The sequence below is a fragment of the Rutidosis leptorrhynchoides genome, chromosome 2 (genome assembly GCF_046630445.1).
Source record: "Rutidosis leptorrhynchoides isolate AG116_Rl617_1_P2 chromosome 2, CSIRO_AGI_Rlap_v1, whole genome shotgun sequence".
Classification (NCBI taxonomy): Eukaryota; Viridiplantae; Streptophyta; class Magnoliopsida; order Asterales; family Asteraceae; genus Rutidosis; species Rutidosis leptorrhynchoides.
This window is the reverse complement of record NC_092334.1, coordinates 568,374,312-568,394,253: the sequence shown is the minus strand read 5'-3', so window position 1 is coordinate 568,394,253 and position 19,942 is coordinate 568,374,312. Positions and strand designations below refer to the sequence as shown.

The 19,942-nt window shown below is 35.5% G+C and overlaps 1 protein-coding gene across 1 annotated transcript; it reads right to left on the bottom strand.

Annotated features, from left to right (window-relative positions):
* Positions 1-14,878: 14,878 nt before the first annotated feature.
* LOC139893171 (putative disease resistance RPP13-like protein 1) lies at positions 14,879-19,498 on the bottom strand. The gene is made up of 6 exons (XM_071876321.1): positions 16,429-19,498; positions 15,871-16,377; positions 15,315-15,597; positions 15,196-15,280; positions 15,060-15,080; positions 14,879-14,954 (listed from the first exon to the last, which is right to left on the bottom strand). The coding sequence occupies exons 1-4, from the start codon at positions 19,496-19,498 to the stop codon at positions 15,259-15,261; spliced, it is 3,882 nt and encodes a 1,293-aa protein (XP_071732422.1). The 3' UTR covers positions 14,879-14,954; positions 15,060-15,080; positions 15,196-15,258.
* Between the last annotated feature and the right edge of the window lie 444 nt (positions 19,499-19,942).

Here is a 19,942-nt window from a genome sequence, read left to right as displayed (position 1 = left end):
AACTGGGAATTTGTGTCGCATGGTATTTCAATATAGTGATTGATTTTACCTCACGTTTCTTTATATTTTCAAATATTATGATTTGATTTAGTATATTTGAAGATACAGAATCCCAAAGAAAGCTGTATTATGTATAAGGCTAAAAGTGACAAAGGTAGAATATCCTAGAATCATCGACTCGAGGTATGCTTTACATTCGTTCGTTTTATTATGTATAAGTTTGTTTATGATGAGAAATTAGCTGGAAAATTGACTTTAATAGTATTATGAAGTAAGTTAGGTTAATTTTGAACCTTTGTTAAAAAAAAGAATGTTGTAAATATGTTAGTGTGAAGATAGAACAAGGAGCTAGTTAAGTTGAATTTGCGATATGAAGGATGTAAAATTAGGAGGTAGTGAGCTGGACAGGGGTGAACTCTATACAACGTTAGGACTTGCTGGTTTATGTATAACATGATTGTAAAAATATAATTATGAAAAGTAAAATTATTTTTTATTATTATTATTATAATAAAAATCAAAATTGACGACATGAAATGATAATGGTGAGGACATGAGAGGATAGTATTGTTTACCTAGTCAATAGAGTATTATTAAGAGTCCATGATACATAAAAGAAGCTAATAAAGTAATATGACTATGAAAATAAGGATTGTTACTCATAGTGGGTAATAAATAGATACAAGAGTATATGGCTTAAAGTAGTGAAAATGATGTTTTGTTAAATGATAGACGACTTACTACCGTATGATTAGGATGCAGTCAAAAAACTTATATAGGCAGATAAGTGATTAAATGGATTATTTAAATTAACATAGTTACGGGGTAAGAAATAATCTATAATTGATGAAGGTTGAAGTTTTTAAAGTGGGTTTATTATGAGTATATAATATATACTGGGAGCACTTTAACTTTAACAACACCGGATAAGATGAATGCAAAACGAGTGCAACTTTAGTAATGTAATAAAGAATTGTGATGTGTTGCTTAACAGAATAGGAGACAAAATGTCAGTGCAGTGATATGGTAAAAGTATGGTAAGATTAGTAATATGGCCGGTAAAAGTAGATAATTAAATATAGTGAATGAAGAACAAAGATTAGAGGAAGAAATATGAGCTTGCCGCTCAACACTAATAAGTTGTTTACTTATCACTTAATTTGATAATAAATGAGATATAAGAGTAAGTAAAATATAAGGTGTGTTGAATTAAAGTAGGATTAGCTAAACTAATATGAAATATTAAACTTACTTTATAGAATAAGAAAAATGAATAAAAAGGGTAAAATTGGTAAGAAATTAAGTATGAATAAAAGGTGTATATACTGATAGAAGTTTAAATTCCGCTTGTTAAGAAAGCAAATGAAGCAAGTAGAGTCTAAGATATGTCAATGGAGTTTGTAATTGAGTTGGAGGGAGTGAATTTTTAGTCAAGATGATTATTTATTAGAGCATGTATGTATGAAGTGACCACCATGTGTCAGGTAGGTTGTTTATGATGAGAAATTAGTTGGATAATTGACTTTGATATTATGAAGTAAGGTAGGTTGATTTTGAACTTTTGTTAAAAGAGGAATGATGTAAATATGTTAGCGTGAAGAGGGAATAAGGAGCAAGTTAAGTTGAATTTAGGATATTTTATTTATTAGAGCATGTATGTATGAAGTGACCACCATGTGTCAGGTAGGTTGTTTATGATGAGAAATTAGTTGGATAATTGACTTTGATATTATGAAGTAAGGTAGGTTGATTTTGAACTTTTGTTAAAAGAAGAATGATGTAAATATGTTAGCGTGAAGAGGGAATAAGGAGCAAGTTAAGTTGAATTTAGGATATTGATACAAGGTTAGGACTTGCTGGTTTATGAAATATAGTTATGAAAAAGGAGATACTATAACTATTACAATTGAAATTGATGACATGAACAAGGATACTAGAATAGCAGCCCAAGTTCATTTTTCAAGATATCGAATCTCAGCTACAACAAATTTTTTTCACTGAAACAAACACTGTAGCAGGCTCAATGTGTTTCTCAAGTCCATTGAACAAGGATACTAGAATAGCAGCCCAAGTTCATTTTTCTGATTCATAAACAAAGCCCAAGTTCATTTGAAGTGATAAATTTCAAGCCCAAATTCAAACTAGTATACTCTCTAACGAAAGGACTAACGGAGTCGGAAAATTTAATGATTTTCACTATAGTTTCTAACGATATTTTTAGAAGTTCAGTTTTTCACAACCACCACTTCAAATGATGAGCATTTCTTCAGTAACAACTCCGATACCTGATGAGCTTCTTAAAGATTTTGATGAAGAAGATGTGCTTCTTCTTAAAGAACTAGAATTGTTCTCAAAACAACTCAACTCACAACGTATGGAACTTCGGACGCTTAAAGCACAAAATAAGAAGCTTCAACAAGAGAATGATCAACTCAAATTAGGAAGGAAAAAAAAAAAAAACAGATCGGACAATTGAGACTCTTCAAGCTGAAAATAATCATCTCAAGTCCGGACGTGAGCTTGATTTTAAGACCATTCTAGAACTCCGCAGTGTTGTTGATCATGTTCAAACTCTTAACCGAACATTAACTCAAGACTTCAATAAACGTATTTCGAATTTACAACAAGCGTTAGATGTTAAATCGACACCAATTTCAAAACCAACAATGGTGTCGATGGGTATACAAGTTGAAATACCGAAGTACAACAATCCAAAGAATTCAGAAGCAATATGTTATTTTCCTACGGCTGAGAAGAATGTTCCTTCAATAGAGATTCCCAAGGTTATTCAACCTAAAAAATTTGGTTCCTACAGACAACGCGTCTATTCCCGTTACCAAACCAAAACAAATCAATCGTTTCTGCAACCTACTTATGGGAAATATGGGGAAGTTACCGGATTTCATGATCAATACGGATGGTTTCCTCATAAACTGAAGCGATCAAGTTCAGAGAATTTAACTGTCAACTCAAACAAAGCACCGTTTGTTAAAACGCGTTCAAAACCATTCAAGTACTCATTCAAAGAGTTACTTTCCTTGAATCCAAGTTCTATGATCAAACCTCAATGGAACTCGAGGTCAATCAATCTAATTGATCATGCTTACAAAATGTCCATAAAAAACAATGACAAATCAAACCGAAATACCCACTACTCCAACCTCCGCACCAAATCTCTGACAGGAACTCTTCCCAACAATTCTTTTGTCTCCCTACGTCCAATTGATGGGGAGCAAAATGATTCATCATTCAAGGGGAAGCTAAAGAAAATCTTCAACAAAGCACTTTCCTACACCCCCTCCCAATTCCATCAAAATATATTTGGACAACGCACACCAAGGGGGAGAACCAATGTCAGGGCTAAGAGATGGTGTGCATTGTGATCGTTCCTATCATTGTGATCATCCATATTCAACAATGAAGATTCTTCCAAAAGAAGATTCTTCATTTCAAGACAACAACTAAGCCCATTCCAAGGAGAAGAGTTCAAGACATAAGGAAATTCCACAGTTCAAGACTAAAAAGATGATCAACAACAAATCACATCTAAGGAGGAGATTGTTAGGATCAATATAATAGATGAGATTTGTTGTACTAGTGTTAGCATATAATTGCCCCTAACCTAGCTTAAGAACTAAGCTTTCCCTTCACTTGTCACTCACACTTACACCTTAACTTTCACCTAGTTAACCAGCTTTCTCAACCTTCAACCTATTGTAATTGTAACTCTTCTTATTGTAATACATATTCATCATTCAGAATCATTCAGCAGCAATCTCGGATTCATACATTCATACTTATATAGATACATACAGAATATATACATACACATCATATGCTCCTGATATATTCATCATAATCACAAGAACACGAATTGCAATCGAATCTAAACTCTACAAAGTCCCAAGTAGAAGAATTTAAAAAGGGTCCAAGTTGCAGCCTGGTTGGAAAGTCCAATAGTAGTAATCGATAAGGTTGAGATAAATTGATAGTTATTTTGGAAAAAAATGGAACGTGGGTATGCATGTATGCAGTTATTATATACTTGGTAGAATCAAATTAGTCTAGGTGAGTTTGAATTGCATTGAGGGTGTAAGTTGGTTAGTGCATGTGTGGGTTGGTTAGTCCTACTTTCTAGTATTTAAGAAACGTATTGTACTCAAATAATTAACCATAACCATAGGTATTAAATGTAGACTCTCTTGGTTTAGTTGCTTTCTTTATTTCTGAATAATAAATTGTTTAAATAAAGCCTGTGTTTACATAATATAGCATATGGCATGTTTCAATTATCAGAGGATAGTATTGTATACCTACTTTATAGAGTAATTCAGAGTCATTGATCGATAAATAAAATAAAGCTAAAATAATATGGCTATGAAAATAAGGATTGTTACTCACTGTGGGTAAATAAACAGATATAAGAGTGATGAAGTAAGAGTAACTAGTTAATAGTGAAGTAGTGAATGTTTAATATATAGGAAATATGATGAATGTGAGCCGTGAAAAGGGAGAAGGAAGTTCAATGACACTAAGATGTCTCCAAATGATAGGGTAATATTTCATGACACTTAGGTTTATTTAAATGTAAATAAAGCAGTTCTAAAGAAAGAGAGTAAAAGTTGTGACCACTATAATAATAATATAGGATGGGGATAGTTATAGTTATACAAATTCAGATCGTAGGTAACTAGTGAGGGAATTGTAATTACTTTACATAACTAAAAGCTGTAAGGAATGTTGATAGTTGTAATGAAGGGGTAGTAAGTAGTAATGAACACAGTACCAGCGAAAGATATACGATGTGATGAATTATAAAGATAAAGATTATTATTGAAATTGTTTATTAAACCTAAAAGGTATTGGAGGAGATGATCAGTGCATGGTTTAAAGTAGTGAAAATGATGTTTTGTTAAATGATAGACACTAAAACCTTCGTTTTTACGAGTAAGTATGAAGCGGCGGCCAGATTATGAGCAAGAGTGAGTTGTATAGGCAGATAAGTGATTAAATAGGTGATTTAAACTAACATAGTTATTGTTAGGGTAATCTTGAAAGCCCAAAGTCAAGACCAATATTGCAGTCCATTTGTAATTAAAGGAGCCCAAGTAGCAGCCCAATCAAGTGGAAAATTATTATGAACTTGCAGATGTATTGGGTCAATAGTGGATCAATATGTTAGCTTAAAGTTAGGAGTATGTGTATATTAAATTCGTAGGTAACTTGAATGGGTGTGATATTAAAGTTAGGAGTATGTGTATATTAAATTCGTAGGTAACTTGAATGGGTGTGATATTGACCAAATAATAAGGTCAAATGGCAGTGTTTGATTCCTATCCTTTAGTATGTACATGGGATAGTGGGTGAGTGGTCCCATCTTTTAGGTAGAAGTATGGGTCACGTTTGTTTAGTATAGGCGATTTATAGTCCCATTACTTTATTGAGAAAATGCAGAGAATTGGAAGCAATGTAGTCCTTTTCTTATTTTGTTTCTTTCTTTATTTTGTCAATTATTTAAGTAATTAATAGCAGTAGCAGTTTTGTAAGACATTTGATCCAACAGTAATGGGGTAAGAAATTATCTAGAATTGATGAAGGTTGAAGTTTTTGTAGTAAATTTAAGAGTATATATAGTGGGAGTACTCTAAAACAGCTGATGATAAGATATACAATGTTAGCTTTCCCGTATTATGGTGAATGCAAAACAAGTGGAATGTTACTAATGTAATACAGATTTGTGATGTGATGCTTAACACGATTCGAGACATGATGTCAGTGATATTGGTAAAAGTAGAGTTAAATATGGTGAATAAAGAATAAAGATTAGTGCAAGAAATATGACCCTGCTGCTCACCACTAAGAAGTTGCTTACCAAGAGTAAGTAAACAATAAGGTGTGGTGAATTAAAGTAGGATTGTTTAAATTAATATGAAGAGTTAAACTTTCTGTATAAAATAAGAAAATGAATAAAAAGTGTAAAAACAGTAAGAAATTAGGTAAGAATAAATCATAAGAAGATGTATATACTGATAGAAATTTAACCTAGACAAGTGAATGCTTTCGCAAGTTAAGAAACTAAGTGAAGCAAGTTAAGAGTCTAAGACATGTCAATGGATTTTGTAGTTGAGTTGGAGGGAGTGGAACAAGTTTTGGGATGGATTTTATTAAGTGGAAAAAGGAGGGGGACCAAAGTTGTAAACTCTTAGGGTTTAAATTGCAACGGTGGGCTTATGGTTTATGTTTGGTTATTTGTGTACCCTAACTGTTAACTTCTTGTATTTCAGCATTTTTACTTCCATTTTATAAGTTTTATTATGTTATATAGTCTGAACGTAAATTACAACATCTTTTGCTTTTCCTCGAATGTACACAAAGTGTGGTTGTTTTCCAGACTTCATTTGTGCTCGGTCGTCTGCAACTAGTTGATTTTTGGGTATGTTACATGCTCTCTGCTGGATTTATTTATTGGTTACTTTTTACATTTCTATTAATTTTAATTTAAGTTTGTTTGAATTTGTTTAATTTTCTTTTTCCTGTTCCTTCCTTGCAGTTACGTGTGCTCCCTATTTTTTTTTGTATGCATAGTTTCACAGGCAGTCAGAATAACTCAATCATTTCGGCTAGGTAATATATATGATCACTGCAAGTTTAGATTTTTTTTAATCTGCACCTTTTTCTAGTGTAGTTGATCATATAACTTCTAATATATGAACACAGGTGGTTTATATTCTGTCAATGGCGGAGTCTGCTTATAATTATTTTGAATTGATTTTATATAATTTATCCTTAATTTGTGGTTTGTTTTCTTTTATTATAGTTAGGGTTTGGTTAATTTTGTCCTATATTAAGTATCAAGTAACGATTATTATGTTTAATCGTTTATATTTTTAGTTTGCTGAACTGATTTTGTATGTCTAAAAGGTGTAAAATTTTGATGTTCTTTTTTTTTCTCTCCATTTGTATGCAGTATGCATGCTCAAGAACGGGAGTTTTCTCAACAAGCAGCGTGTGTTTCAAAAAGAATAGTACACAGCGAGGTTTTGATTTGTTCAGTTAGTTATTTGTGTACTTGTGTAAAGTGGTATTTGTAAGATAGTTTGATTTCACTTCATATTTCTTTAAATTTCCAAATATTTGTTTTGGTGTATGTGTGAAATTTGAAATTTTGTGTTGAATATCTTTGTTTGACTGCATTATGTCTTGATTTAGTATATATTTGAAGATGTAGAATCTGAAAGGTGTCAGCTTCATTTATGTACATCCGACCACCGGGTAAGGGCTGAAAGTGCCAAAGTTACAATAATCCTAGTAAATAGTAAATAGTAAATAATTCATATGCCAAAGGGTACGTTCTCTGGTGGGTGCCTTGGAAATTTAAATACTTTTATATCAAATGCGAAAAGATGGGTGGGTTGATTTACGGGTCAAAATAGGTTTGGGTTGAAATTGATCATTCTAGGGGCATGTTGAATGGGCCGGGTCACGTTGAACAAATTTAAATACATTTTCTTGCACATTTTCAGGAAATGCGAGTTATAACTAATCGGTAACAAACTTGTGAATTATCATTAAGCTGTATTATCACATTAGTTTGATGGGAGTTCCAAAAGGCCTCATTTTTTTTGTAATTAACGCGGATATAAAATGTATGGATTTATTTGTTTATATAGCTTAGCTTTGTATATAATTCGGAGGTGTTATGACAACTTTCCTGGCGTACCCACCCCAGCGGAAGCGAGGATATAATTTGTTTGAGACAAACTTGCGAGAAATAATAGAAAGCAAATAAAGTAACTGATAACACGACAATTATAGATGGGCAAAAAAACCGGATCCAGATCCGATCCGGTGACCCGATCCGGAACCGGATCCAAGCAAAACCGGACACAGCAAAAACCGGATCCGGATCCGAGATCCGATCCGGTTCCACCCGGATCCAGTTTTTCAAGAAAACCGGATTTTTTCCGGATATTAACCGGATTTTATCCGATCCGGTTTGGATCCGGATCCGATCCGGTTTTTCAAAAAACTAGCCGCTTTTTTTTTTTTTTTTTTTTTTTTTTTTTTTTTTTTTGCAGTTTCAGCCTTTTTTTTGCAGTTTTTTTTTTTGACCATTTTAACCCCACAAAGTCCATTATAAATACATGGTAATGCCTTGGTTGAAAATGCACCAACAAACATTCTCATATTTATTTCTAAATCACTAAATATTCTCTAATCTCTAGTCTAATTATCCCATAATGGATAATTCACAAGCTTCCGTTTCCGGTTCCGCTTCCGTTGGAACATCTTCATAAGGCTACACTACGGCCGATATTGATTACAAAAAAGAAACAAAGCGAAAAGGGGACGTTTGGTCCAAATTCGAGTTGTGTGTAATGAAGGATGGTGCGGAAAAAGCTCGTTGTACACAATGTATGAAGTTCATGGGTGTTTCGGGTAATACAACGTTAAGAAAACATCTTGACAAAAGTTGTAGTGCAAGGCAAGACCCGAGACAACAAACAATGCGGGCCGATGGTTCGATTTTTGAATACGATGCCGAAGCTCTTCGGCAAGATTTGTCAAGGTTTGTCATTCAACAAGCGCTTCCTTTCAACCACTTCGACAATCCAAGGCTTACGGAGCTAATTCGGAATCGATTACAACCGCGATATAGCAATGTAAGTCGTTCTACCTTAAGACGTGACGCCTTTAAATTATGGGAAAAAGCTAAAACTGAAATAATTGAAGGTTTTCGAACATATAAACATAGGGTTTCTATAACTTGTGATGTTTGGAGCGCACCACATGGAACGGCAAATTCTTATTTAGCCGTTACCGCTCATTGGTTTAATCCCGATTCGTGGCTTTTAATGAAACGTGTTATCGATTTTAAAATATTTGGTTATCCACATAACGGTAATAATATAAAAAAAGCGTTACAAGACACTTTAGAAGAATATAATTTAATCGATAAAGTTTTTACAATTTCGCTAGATAATGCATCTAATAATGATGCGGCCATGAGTGAGTTAAAAATTGCACTTAGACCGATTTTAAATGGTGCATTTATTCATACACGTTGTGTTGCTCATATTATAAACTTGGGAGTTTAAGATTGTTTAACTTTTTGTTCTTCATTAAAAGAAAAATTTAGAAGATTATTAGTAACGATTTATCGTACGAGCAACGCACGACATCATAACTATAAGGCTTTTGTTAAAGATTGTCATGGCACTTGGTTAGGTCCTTATTTTGATAATAATACAAGATGGAATTCTACTTGTTTAATGTTCGAAAATATTTTACGTCAAAAATAAACGTTAATCGCTTTTAATAGAAAACTACTTAGAAAGGGATTTTCCGAACCAATTAGTGACGACGAATGGGATGACTTGGAATCATTAAAAAGTTTTTTACAAGTTTTTAAAGAGGCATCAACAATGTTATCGGGTGTTTATTACCCAACTAGCGTACTAGTTTTAGAACAATTTTATATAATGACGGAAAAAATATGCGAATTTGCGAACTCAAATAATGTTATTTTTAGACAAGCGATTTTTCATATAAGAAAAAAACTAAAAAAATATTTTGGAGAGATACCGAAGGTATTTTTATGTGCGGCCGCACTTGACCCACGATTAAATTTTAATGGGGTTGAACGATTGATGACAACAATATATACCAACTTTGATTGTGTGCATGGTGTTTTTGATGACGAACCCAACTATCTTTTGAACCAAGTACACGCTTTTAATGATGTTTTTGAGAATATGTTTGGTATTTATGCAACAAAATATGGTCGACAATCAAACCCAATTGTTGACCAACCCGGATCATCTTCTCGAAGGAGCCGAGACCTCAAAATAAGTCTTTTTAACTTGGTACGTGAAGACGCTTCCAAACGCGCACGAACATCGGCACCCACAAGCGAGTTGGGAAATTATAAGATGGCAAACTTTGCACTAGACATGAGTGAAGAACAATTTAACAACCTTGACATTTTAAAATGGTGGGAAACAAAACAAGACACATATCCAATATTAAGCATTATGGCTCGTGATTTATTTACCGTTCAAGCTTCAACCGTAGCTTCCGAATCGGCCTTTTCTTTGAGTGTTCGAATTATATCGGAAAGAAAGTCAAGACTTACCCCCCAAGCTGTGAAAGTATGTGTATGTTTGAAAGATTATTTGGATGGGGTAGATAGGATACAAGATCAAACTTCATTAGAAGGTCCGTTATATAACGACATTGAAGAATGTATAGAGTTTGAAGAAAATTTAGCGGGATTATCGCCTACAACAACCGAAGAGAATTCCGACAATGAACTAAACGAAGTGGATGAAGGTGACTATGAACCGTTTGATATGGACCAAACCGAAATGAATGTATCGGGTTACCAACAAGCTTACCTTTCTCTAGTTGATGACCCCGCTTTTGAAGACTACGATCGAAGGCACAATCCTCAACGCGCTCAACAAGATAACACATTTGGGTCATTTGACGACTAAAGTATAACGGGTGATGGCCATGCCGAAGCTCGATATACTTTAGTCTTAATACATTATTGGGTGATGGCCATGCCGAAGCTCGAAATGTATTAATTATAATTGTATTGTTCGAATAAAAGTGTTTTTATTTTTATTATTGTATCGTTCGAATAAAAGTGTTATTTATATAATTGTATTGTTCGAATATTGTTATTTATATTATCTATTGTGTTGAGCACTTGAGCGTTATAACTTTTCTTTATACCGATTATATTATTGTTGTCAAACGTTAAAAAAAATAGAACTGGTAAAAATATAATTCGCAAAATCGAATCATAGTCCAAGAAAAATCCGAAAAAATCCGATCGAGATCCGAAAAAGAACCGGTTCCGGAAAAAAAAATCCGAAAAAAATCCGACGCCGAGAACCGGAACCGGATCCGGAACCGGTTCCGAAAAATCCGGACAAAAAAATCCGGTTTTTGTTGTTGTCCGAATCCGGTTTTTTATCCGGTTTGTACATCTATAACGACGATTTAACGTGGTTCGGCAAAACCCTGCATACGTCCACCCCAAGAGTCTCCTTTATTATTATAATATGAAAGAACCCGGTACAAGAAAAAGTACACTATGAGTTAAATCCAAATCCAAACCCCTTAGATTTTAGCATAAAATCTAAGTTTCTCGTACACTCTTTTACACTCCTTACAAGAATAAAACTCTCAACCTCACAAATACACACTCTCCGTTGATATTATCGATCAACTGTGTTTTTCCTTTGTGATACTTTGATCCTCCCTGGATTTGATCCCTCTGAATGATTTTCCTTCTTTGCATGGCCTTCATATTTATACATAAAACCTCACATGCAAAAGCCTTCCAACTACATGTGAAAACAGAAAGCAACAAGAGCACCTTTTATAACTTCACACTTGCATTAATAAATTCTCACCCATCATGTGAAATGCCTTTCCTATCTTTAACTTGAATTTACGTGTATACACAACCATTTGTTCAACAAATTTAGGCAACCACTATTTATGCACTAGTGTATTAAAATAGGCCATGCAAAAAACATTTCAATTTAATATTTGTCACCTTTTGGACATCACCGTCCAACAATCTCCATCTTGACAAACATTAAACTTCTCCGTTACCGAAAATACTAACACCCTAGTACTTTCACCATTGGCCTCCTTATCCCCGCTATACACACCTTGAATCACCTCGGTCCTGAACCCGATTCAAATTAATTGGCCAATAATCATGTGCAGCTAACCCTGTCAACTTACCTAGTCGACGCCGGAGAGGAGTCTCGAATCACCTCTTCCACCACAGTAGGATTTTCCTTCTCACCATCGTCTACCTCGGTCAAACATGTCCCAACATGTTCCCGACATGTTTTTCTCATGCACGCTTTCAAAACCTTTGAGACACGAGTATATTTTGTACTCGCCACCAGACGATATAAAACCCTCATAATTCTCTCCCTTCATCAGGACCTTCACGCCACGTGTGATTTTCATAACTCCACCTGCGGCCTAATAGCCGTATCCTTGAGAATCCAACACGCATAAGGAAATTAGATTCTTGCACATCCTTGGTGTGTACGCCACGCCACCAAGAGCGTAAGCAGCTCCGTGAAATAATTTTATTTTCACCATGCAAACACCCTCAACATCACATGTTGAACTGTCACCAAAAGTCAGCACCCCGCTTTCTTTAACATTAGCTTATCAAAATAAGCTTCCTTGGAACACACATGCATAGTACAACCAGAATCTAAAATTCATTCATCTTGAGCATAAGTAGAACTTTTGGAGATTGTGAGAACATCTCCCACCGGTACATTAACTGCTACCGCAGCCGATGAACCCCCAGATTTATCTTCACCATTCTTCCAGAGTAGACAACCTTTCCTTAGTGACCCCACTCATGACATTTGAAGCACTGGATACCCTTCACGCCGTCTCCTGATCTAGACCTACTGTTATCACTAGATCTCTTCTCGGCAAACCTTCCCCTTCCATGACCAACCATAGCAAACCCATGCTCAAAACGGTCACTGGATCTTCGTCTCTTATTTTCTAATAAGATTGCCAATACTACATCCTCCATCTTTACAGTAGCCTTACTATAAAGAACATTAGTAACCACAATATCATACGAACTGGGAAGAGAGGCAAGAAGAATAAGGGTCTTATCTTCTTCCTCAACATAAACCTCAACTTTTGCAAGTTGATCAACCAGACCATTAAACACATTTAAGTGTTCAATAAATATTCCAATCGTCATCCGCCATCTGAAAAGGCTCCACCTTAAATTGCATACCGCCGTTTCCCGCCATCTCCATACAAAAACTATCCGATAAACCTGGATACGCTCTGATACCACTTGTTATGACAACTTTCCTGGCGCACCTACCCCAGCGGAAGCGAGGATATAATTTGTTTGAGACAAACTTGCGATAAATAATAGAAAGCAAATAAAGTAACTGATAACACGACGATTTAACGTGGTTCGGCAAAACCCTGCCTACGTCCACCCCAAGAGTCTCCTTTATTATTATAATATAAAAGAACCCGGTACAAGAAAAAGTACAATACGAGTTAAATCCAAACCCAAGCCCCTTAGATTTTAGCATAAAATCTAAGTTTCTCGTACACTCTTTTACAATCCTTACAAGAATAAAACTCTCAACCTCACAAATACACACTCTCCGTTGATATTATCGATCAACTGTGTTTTTCCTTTGTGATACTTTGATCCTCCCTGGATTTGATCCCTCTGAATGATTTTCCTTCTTTGCATGGCCTTCATATTTATACATAAAACCTCACATGCAAAAGCCTTCCAACTACATGTGAAAACAGAAAGCCACAAGAGCACCTTTTATAACTTCACACTTGTTGCATGGCCTTCATATTTATACATAAAACCTCACATGCAAAAGCCTTCCAACTACATGTGAAAACATAAAGCCACAAGAGCACCTTTTATAACTTCACACTTGCATTAATAAATTCTCACCCATCATGTGAAATGCCTTTCCTATCTTTGACTTGAATTTACGTGTATACACAACCATTTGTTCAACAAAGTTAGGCAACCACTATTTATGCACTAGTGTATTAAAATAGGCCATGCAAAAAACATTTCAATTTAATATTTGTCACCTTTTGGACATCAGCGTCCAACAGGAGGAATATTTCTTTTTAAATAACTAGAAGTGGAGTTGAATAGGTAATTATTTAGTATTGTATTTAATCATCTTTCCTGAACTTGGGTGTTGTTTGTAAATAAATATGATGAAAACAAATAAAGAAAACACAATATTTATAGTTTTTGGGGAAGATATTAACGAATCTTCTTAAATTCATTCCTCAATCCTCTTATTGAGATTTTCAATAATATATGTCCAAAATCGATGGAGAGCTGTCCTCATAAGGAGCCATTAAGAATGAGATCACAACAACTAACATCACTTGTTTTCAGTAAAAGCCAAGCCACTAAGAATGAGATCACTAAATCACAACAAGAATCAGTAACATCATTTGTTCTCACTAAGAGCCACTAAGAATGAGAATTAAGATTACAAAGAATCACTAAGATCACTCGTTCTAACTAAAAGATACTCTCCAAATCAAGAGTTTTGGCATCAGCTCTGGTCACAATTTTTCTCAAATTTGAGTAGTTAATAAACATTTTTGATAAGTGAGAACCAGTAAAAACATCTATTCTAGACAAATTATCACCAGTAACAAACCATAGAGCTTGGTAGACAATAATAAATCAAGAGCTATATTAACATAGAGCTTGGTAGACAATAATAAGTCAATCCAGTAGGGATAATACTACAACTACTAAGTGGCCACATAACATATTCCTCAAATTATAACTATGCACAAATTATCACCAGTAACAAACTCATGCTCACTAAGCAACCAAATTATATATCAATAATCTAATCAACATGAGTTTCCAACACTGCTAGATCCAAATATATCCCACCATGACTTTTCCAATTTTTCACTTCCAAACTTCAACATCAATAATCATTTAAAGTTTCAAATAAAGCTGTATACAGTATAACAAATACATCATAACTAGATACTTACAATAATACCGTGACCAGTTTCATGATATAGACGATAGACCAGACTCATATCACAACACGCTTGTTCAGAATAAGTTACAACATCAGATTCGTAGTCACTAGAAATAGTCTTCTCTTCACGATCCCAATCTGACAGGTCAACTTCTGCATTTGACTGACGTGCGTTTGCAGCAGCACGAGTTATTGCAATGGCCTCACCATCTGCTGCTGACAACTCAACCAAGTATTCAACTCCTTTGCTTGGTGTCCTGCATGTTAACCATAATAGAAAGTATAAACAGGTCATACCTCCATGTAAACCATGAATATTAGATCCCTACAGCAGCAGTTTCAGCACTGTACATCTACACCACAACCATTGAACTACAAAGAGAGACATAAAGATAAATCAACGATGGAATATTGGAAATCATTATGTGTTTAGAAATCTTGAAAATGAGAAAAAAATGCCACTGTATATGGACTTACGAATGAAGTAATTCAGAGTTTCTGCAAAAAAAAAAAAAAAAAAAAAAAAAAAAAAAAGAAAAGATTGATTACGTATAATGAATTGGTGATTGACTACATATAATGAAATGGTGGGTGAAAAGTAAACAAATCTTACCCGAGACACTCGATGAATCCTCCACCATGCGTCCACCCCTTTATATTTTCGAAGTTTAGAATTTTAGGTGATGGGAATAGACACACCAGTACTAATAAACTCCAAACCCGCATTATTCATCCAGTATGATTCTGGGGATATGGGAGATGAGGGGCATGTAGTTGTAGGATTCTTTACTACTACCACTACTACTTTTACTTTTGATATACCTTTTTTTCAGCTTCGGGCAACCAATGATTGTCAAACTGAGAAGTGAACTCAACTGCATTTTCGGTAGATCTTTCACCTTTGGGCAGTCTTGAATTTCAAGATGTTGAAGGGAGGTGAGGTGTTGCAGTCCCTTTGAAATTGTTTCCAATTCCTCCAAAAAATTTATATTGAGAGAAGTAAGAGATGATGGAAGTAAGAGATGCTTCATCTTTGGGCATTTATAAATATTGAGATGTTGGAGTGAGGTGAGGTGTTGCAGTCCCCTTAAAATTGTTTCCAATTCCTTCAAATCCCATATCTTGAGAGAAGTAAGAGATGATGGAAATAAGATATGTTTAATCTTTGGGCAGTCTTGAATTTCAAGATGTTTGAGGGATGTGAGGTGTTGCAGTCCCTTTGATATTGTTTCCATTTCCTTCAAATCTTGTATATGGAGAGAGGTGAGAGACGATGGAAGAAGACAATACAAATGGTCATCACTAATAATAATACTCGCATCATCCTCATTTCCTGACGATCCCCCACAATATAAGGTTAGGTCAACAAGTGAGGGTGGGAATTCCTGTGGGCCCCACTCTGATATCGGCTTCTTCAACTCACCTGTTGTTAATTCTTTCAATTTAGGAGGCCAAACCCCACCAGGAAATGAACCACCCAAACTTGGACAGTTGTAAATTTCCAGATGTGTTAAGAATATGAGTTTCGGCAGTTGTACATCAGGTATTGACTCCAGACTTTCACAATCATATATTCTTAAATTGGTGATATGAAGGAAGCAATTCAATCCAACGATGAATTTCAGATCTGGAATATATCCAATAACTAGAGTTTCAAGAGATGGCATCCCTGTATTGTTGTTGTTGTTGTTGATAAGCATCTGAGTCTTGTCTCCTCCTCCTTCATATCCTCCTCCCAATTCATTTTTCATTACTTTCTTACATTCCCAAATAGTAAGTGACTTGAGTTTCTGCCCTCCTCCCGATGAAAAAGAAATATCTGTAATTGAATCACAACCCCAAATACTCAATATCTCAATGTTGTTTGGACAACTACAATGCTCAATACTCTTACAACTCCCTATATTCAACTCTCTAAGAGATGCTAAGTGATTGCTTCCACTCTTGTCGTCATCATCCTCCTCCTCCCCTCTCTCTCCAAGACTTATCAAATTATTACATTCTCTTACTCCCAACACCCTTAAACTCGCAAGAACCACGCTTGCCTTTGCTTCTGATTCCCACAAGTATCTTATCCCATCACATGACCAGATGATTAACTGTTCAAGTTCCCTCAGATGATCTCCAAAACTTCTCAAGAACACCTCATCAGTAAGACCTGAAATACAATCTAGGTCTAACTCTGTGACCGATGAAGCTGCACGAACCAAATTTGTCAACACATTGTGGTCACACTCCCTTATTTCTAGATGTCTCAGTGAAGGTAGTGCTTTGAATGACACTTTGACCAGGTTAGGACATCTTTCAATAGAAAGATATTCAAGGCACGGAAACACATCTCTGCCACAATTGGTTGACCATAACTTCCAACACTTCATATTTTTGAAGCTTAGAATTTTAAGTACAGGGAATGACACTACACCAGTAGTACCAATAAACTCCAAACCTACATTATTCACCTCATCCATGCCTTCAATAAACAACTTCTCAAGTGAGGGTAGCTGCCCTAGTGGAGGTAAACATGTACAATTATTACAACCAAGTAACGATACCTCTAACAACTTATTAAAATTGGGATCCACAACCCAATTTGGAAGCTCTATTCCTCTATATGACACTATTTTAAGCTGTTTTAGAGTACCACTATGAGGCTTCATCCCATCTAATACATCCTTATCGAGAAAATCTTTTCCAGAATCATCGACCACATCACTCCATATCAACTCTAACTCGCTAAGCCTCTTTTGAGAAAAGTTAGCCTCTCGTGCATCATTAGCATTTGTCACTTTCTCTAACCCTTCAATACGGATATTCCCGCACAGGTTCTTCAGTTCTTTCAGCTCGCTAATTCCAAATCTGTTTTCACCTCCAATAATTATTTTGGACAGTGTTTGGAGGCTTTTCAACTTACCAATCCCTAAGGGCATCTTATTCAATTTCAAAGAGCGAGTTTGTCTGATGTCAAAATGCCGCAGATTTTTAAGCATTGAGAAGTCGTTGGGCAACTTAACTAATTCGCAACAGTCAAACAGGATCAATGTTTGTAAATTATAGAGGTTGCAGACACTTTCTGGTAGCTGTGTGATATTAGTTTGAGATAAATTAAGATACCTCAAGTGCCTCAAGCTACCAATAGTATCTGGGATCTCACTTATTTCAAAGTTACTTAAATTGAGGACCCTTAACAATGGCAGCATTAGGAAAATGTCAACCAGAATCTTGTTAGATAAGTAGAAACATTGCCAATCTATCTTCCCAACAGACGTTGCCAAGATTGTTCTTAGACTTCTGGCGCTTTTGAATGCCTTGAACTTATCATAGACTTCATATGTCTCACGAACAAATGACATGTGTCGACACTTTTCCAACGCTGCACTCCCTTTATCCTTCTCCGTCCCATCATCTAACCTAACAAAAAAGTCACCAGCAATTGATGCCGCCAAGTCATTCATCAAGTCATGCATCACAAACAACGATCTGTCATTTGGCGCATGTTGAAAAAACGACCTTGACAACATCTCATTGAAACATTGATGACCAAAGTCTTCTTCTGTTTCAACAGTCGAATGGTGCAAAAATCCTTCTGCCATCCACAATAGAACCAACTCCCTCTTATCAAATAAATAGTCCTTAGGAAAGAAGGAGCAATATGCGAACAACCGCTTCAAACACGCTGAAAGATCATAGTAACTTAGTCTAAGGGCAGCAACAACATCATTTTCTAGTTTCCATATATCACTATTCAACAGTTTCTTCCAGTATTCTTCTTCATTTTCAGAGGTCCTCAATAACCTCCCAAGTGCTATCAAAGCCAAAGGTAATCGGCCACATTTTTCCACGATACCTTCACCATGCAGTTTCAGAGTGGGATGTGAATCAAAATTAGGTAAACCCAAAGCATTTTGAGCAAATAAAGTTATAGCATCATCATGTGACAGGCTTTCTAGTTGACCTGTATTATCACTATAGCCTAGCTTGTTGATCAATAGGGTCTTCCGTGTTGTCATGATGATTTTACTTCCGGGAGCACATTTACGAAACGGAGCAACTAAGGTTTCCCAATGCTTATAACTTTCACTCCATACATCATCCAACACTATCAGAAAACGTTTTCCCGTAACTTGATTCTCAAGAGCTACTTGAAGTAGATTAAGATCTCGAAAATTCTTGTTTTCTCCGCCCATATTTTGATAGATAATACTGCTTATACGAATAATATCAAACTCATCCGAAACACAAACCCACGCCTTGAGTTCAAAGTGGTCCTTCACCTGGTTGTCATTATACAAAAGTTTGGCTAGAGTTGTTTTACCAACCCCACCCATACCAACTATCGGAACAATGCTATAGTTTACATCACGAGGCTCATCCGCCAGTAATTTGCAGACAAATGCCTCTTTATCCAATTCACGGCCAACAATCCCAGATTCATCTACTAGAGAGGTTTCTAAACTTCTAATTATATTTTTTGGACTATGATCAACTTTCACAATCAAACCAAGACTAGTTTTTTCAGTTTCTAGATCTTTCAACTCCTTGTAAATTTGATCTAACTTGCTACTCAAACGAGTACTTAGTGAGAAATTTGTGAAGCAAGTTGGGATCTTTACCTTACTGGTGCAGCCAACAGATTTGTCGTTGAACTCGCGGTGCATAGCATCAGTTGCTAAGCCATCGAGTACATCCTCCATATCGTAAGCCACATGTTGGAGCCTGTTCAACCACCGTTTAACATCTTTGTCAGTTACTTCCTTCTCTGAAGCATCATTAAGTAATTCTTGGATGTCGGAGAATTTTGTCTCAAATTTCTTGAGCTCGGATTGAATTCCCCGAGAGCGAGCAATTTTCTTCACAGCTTCAGAGGCTAAGTTCTGAAGAACAAGTTTGATGAGATCAGAAGCGATAACTTCAGCCATTAAATAATTGTTGATTAATTAGTTTATGATCACAAACTAGATCAGTAGAGATCGATTTTAGTAGAGAGATGAAAAGTGTTAGGTGAATAACAAAAAGAGATCGATTAATGGTCAACGCTTAAGATCTAAACAGGGAGGGTTAGATCTCAATTGACCAAACAAGACCATAGATATTAATAGATATGACTAGTGTTAGGTGCCCGCGATGTCGCGCTATATTGTGTAGACATTTTTTTAACAAGGTTTAGGAAAAATTGTAGGATAAAAGAAGGTATAACTGTTTTTGTACAGCACCTTAGTAAAATTTGTAGGGGATAATGAGGAGGACGAATTAGAAAGAAAAAAACTCTAGCGTAACAGTGAACCATGTGGGTACCACTGTTTCTGCGCAACATACAAGTGTCGAAGCTTGAGACCTGTTACTATTCCCAACTATGATAATTT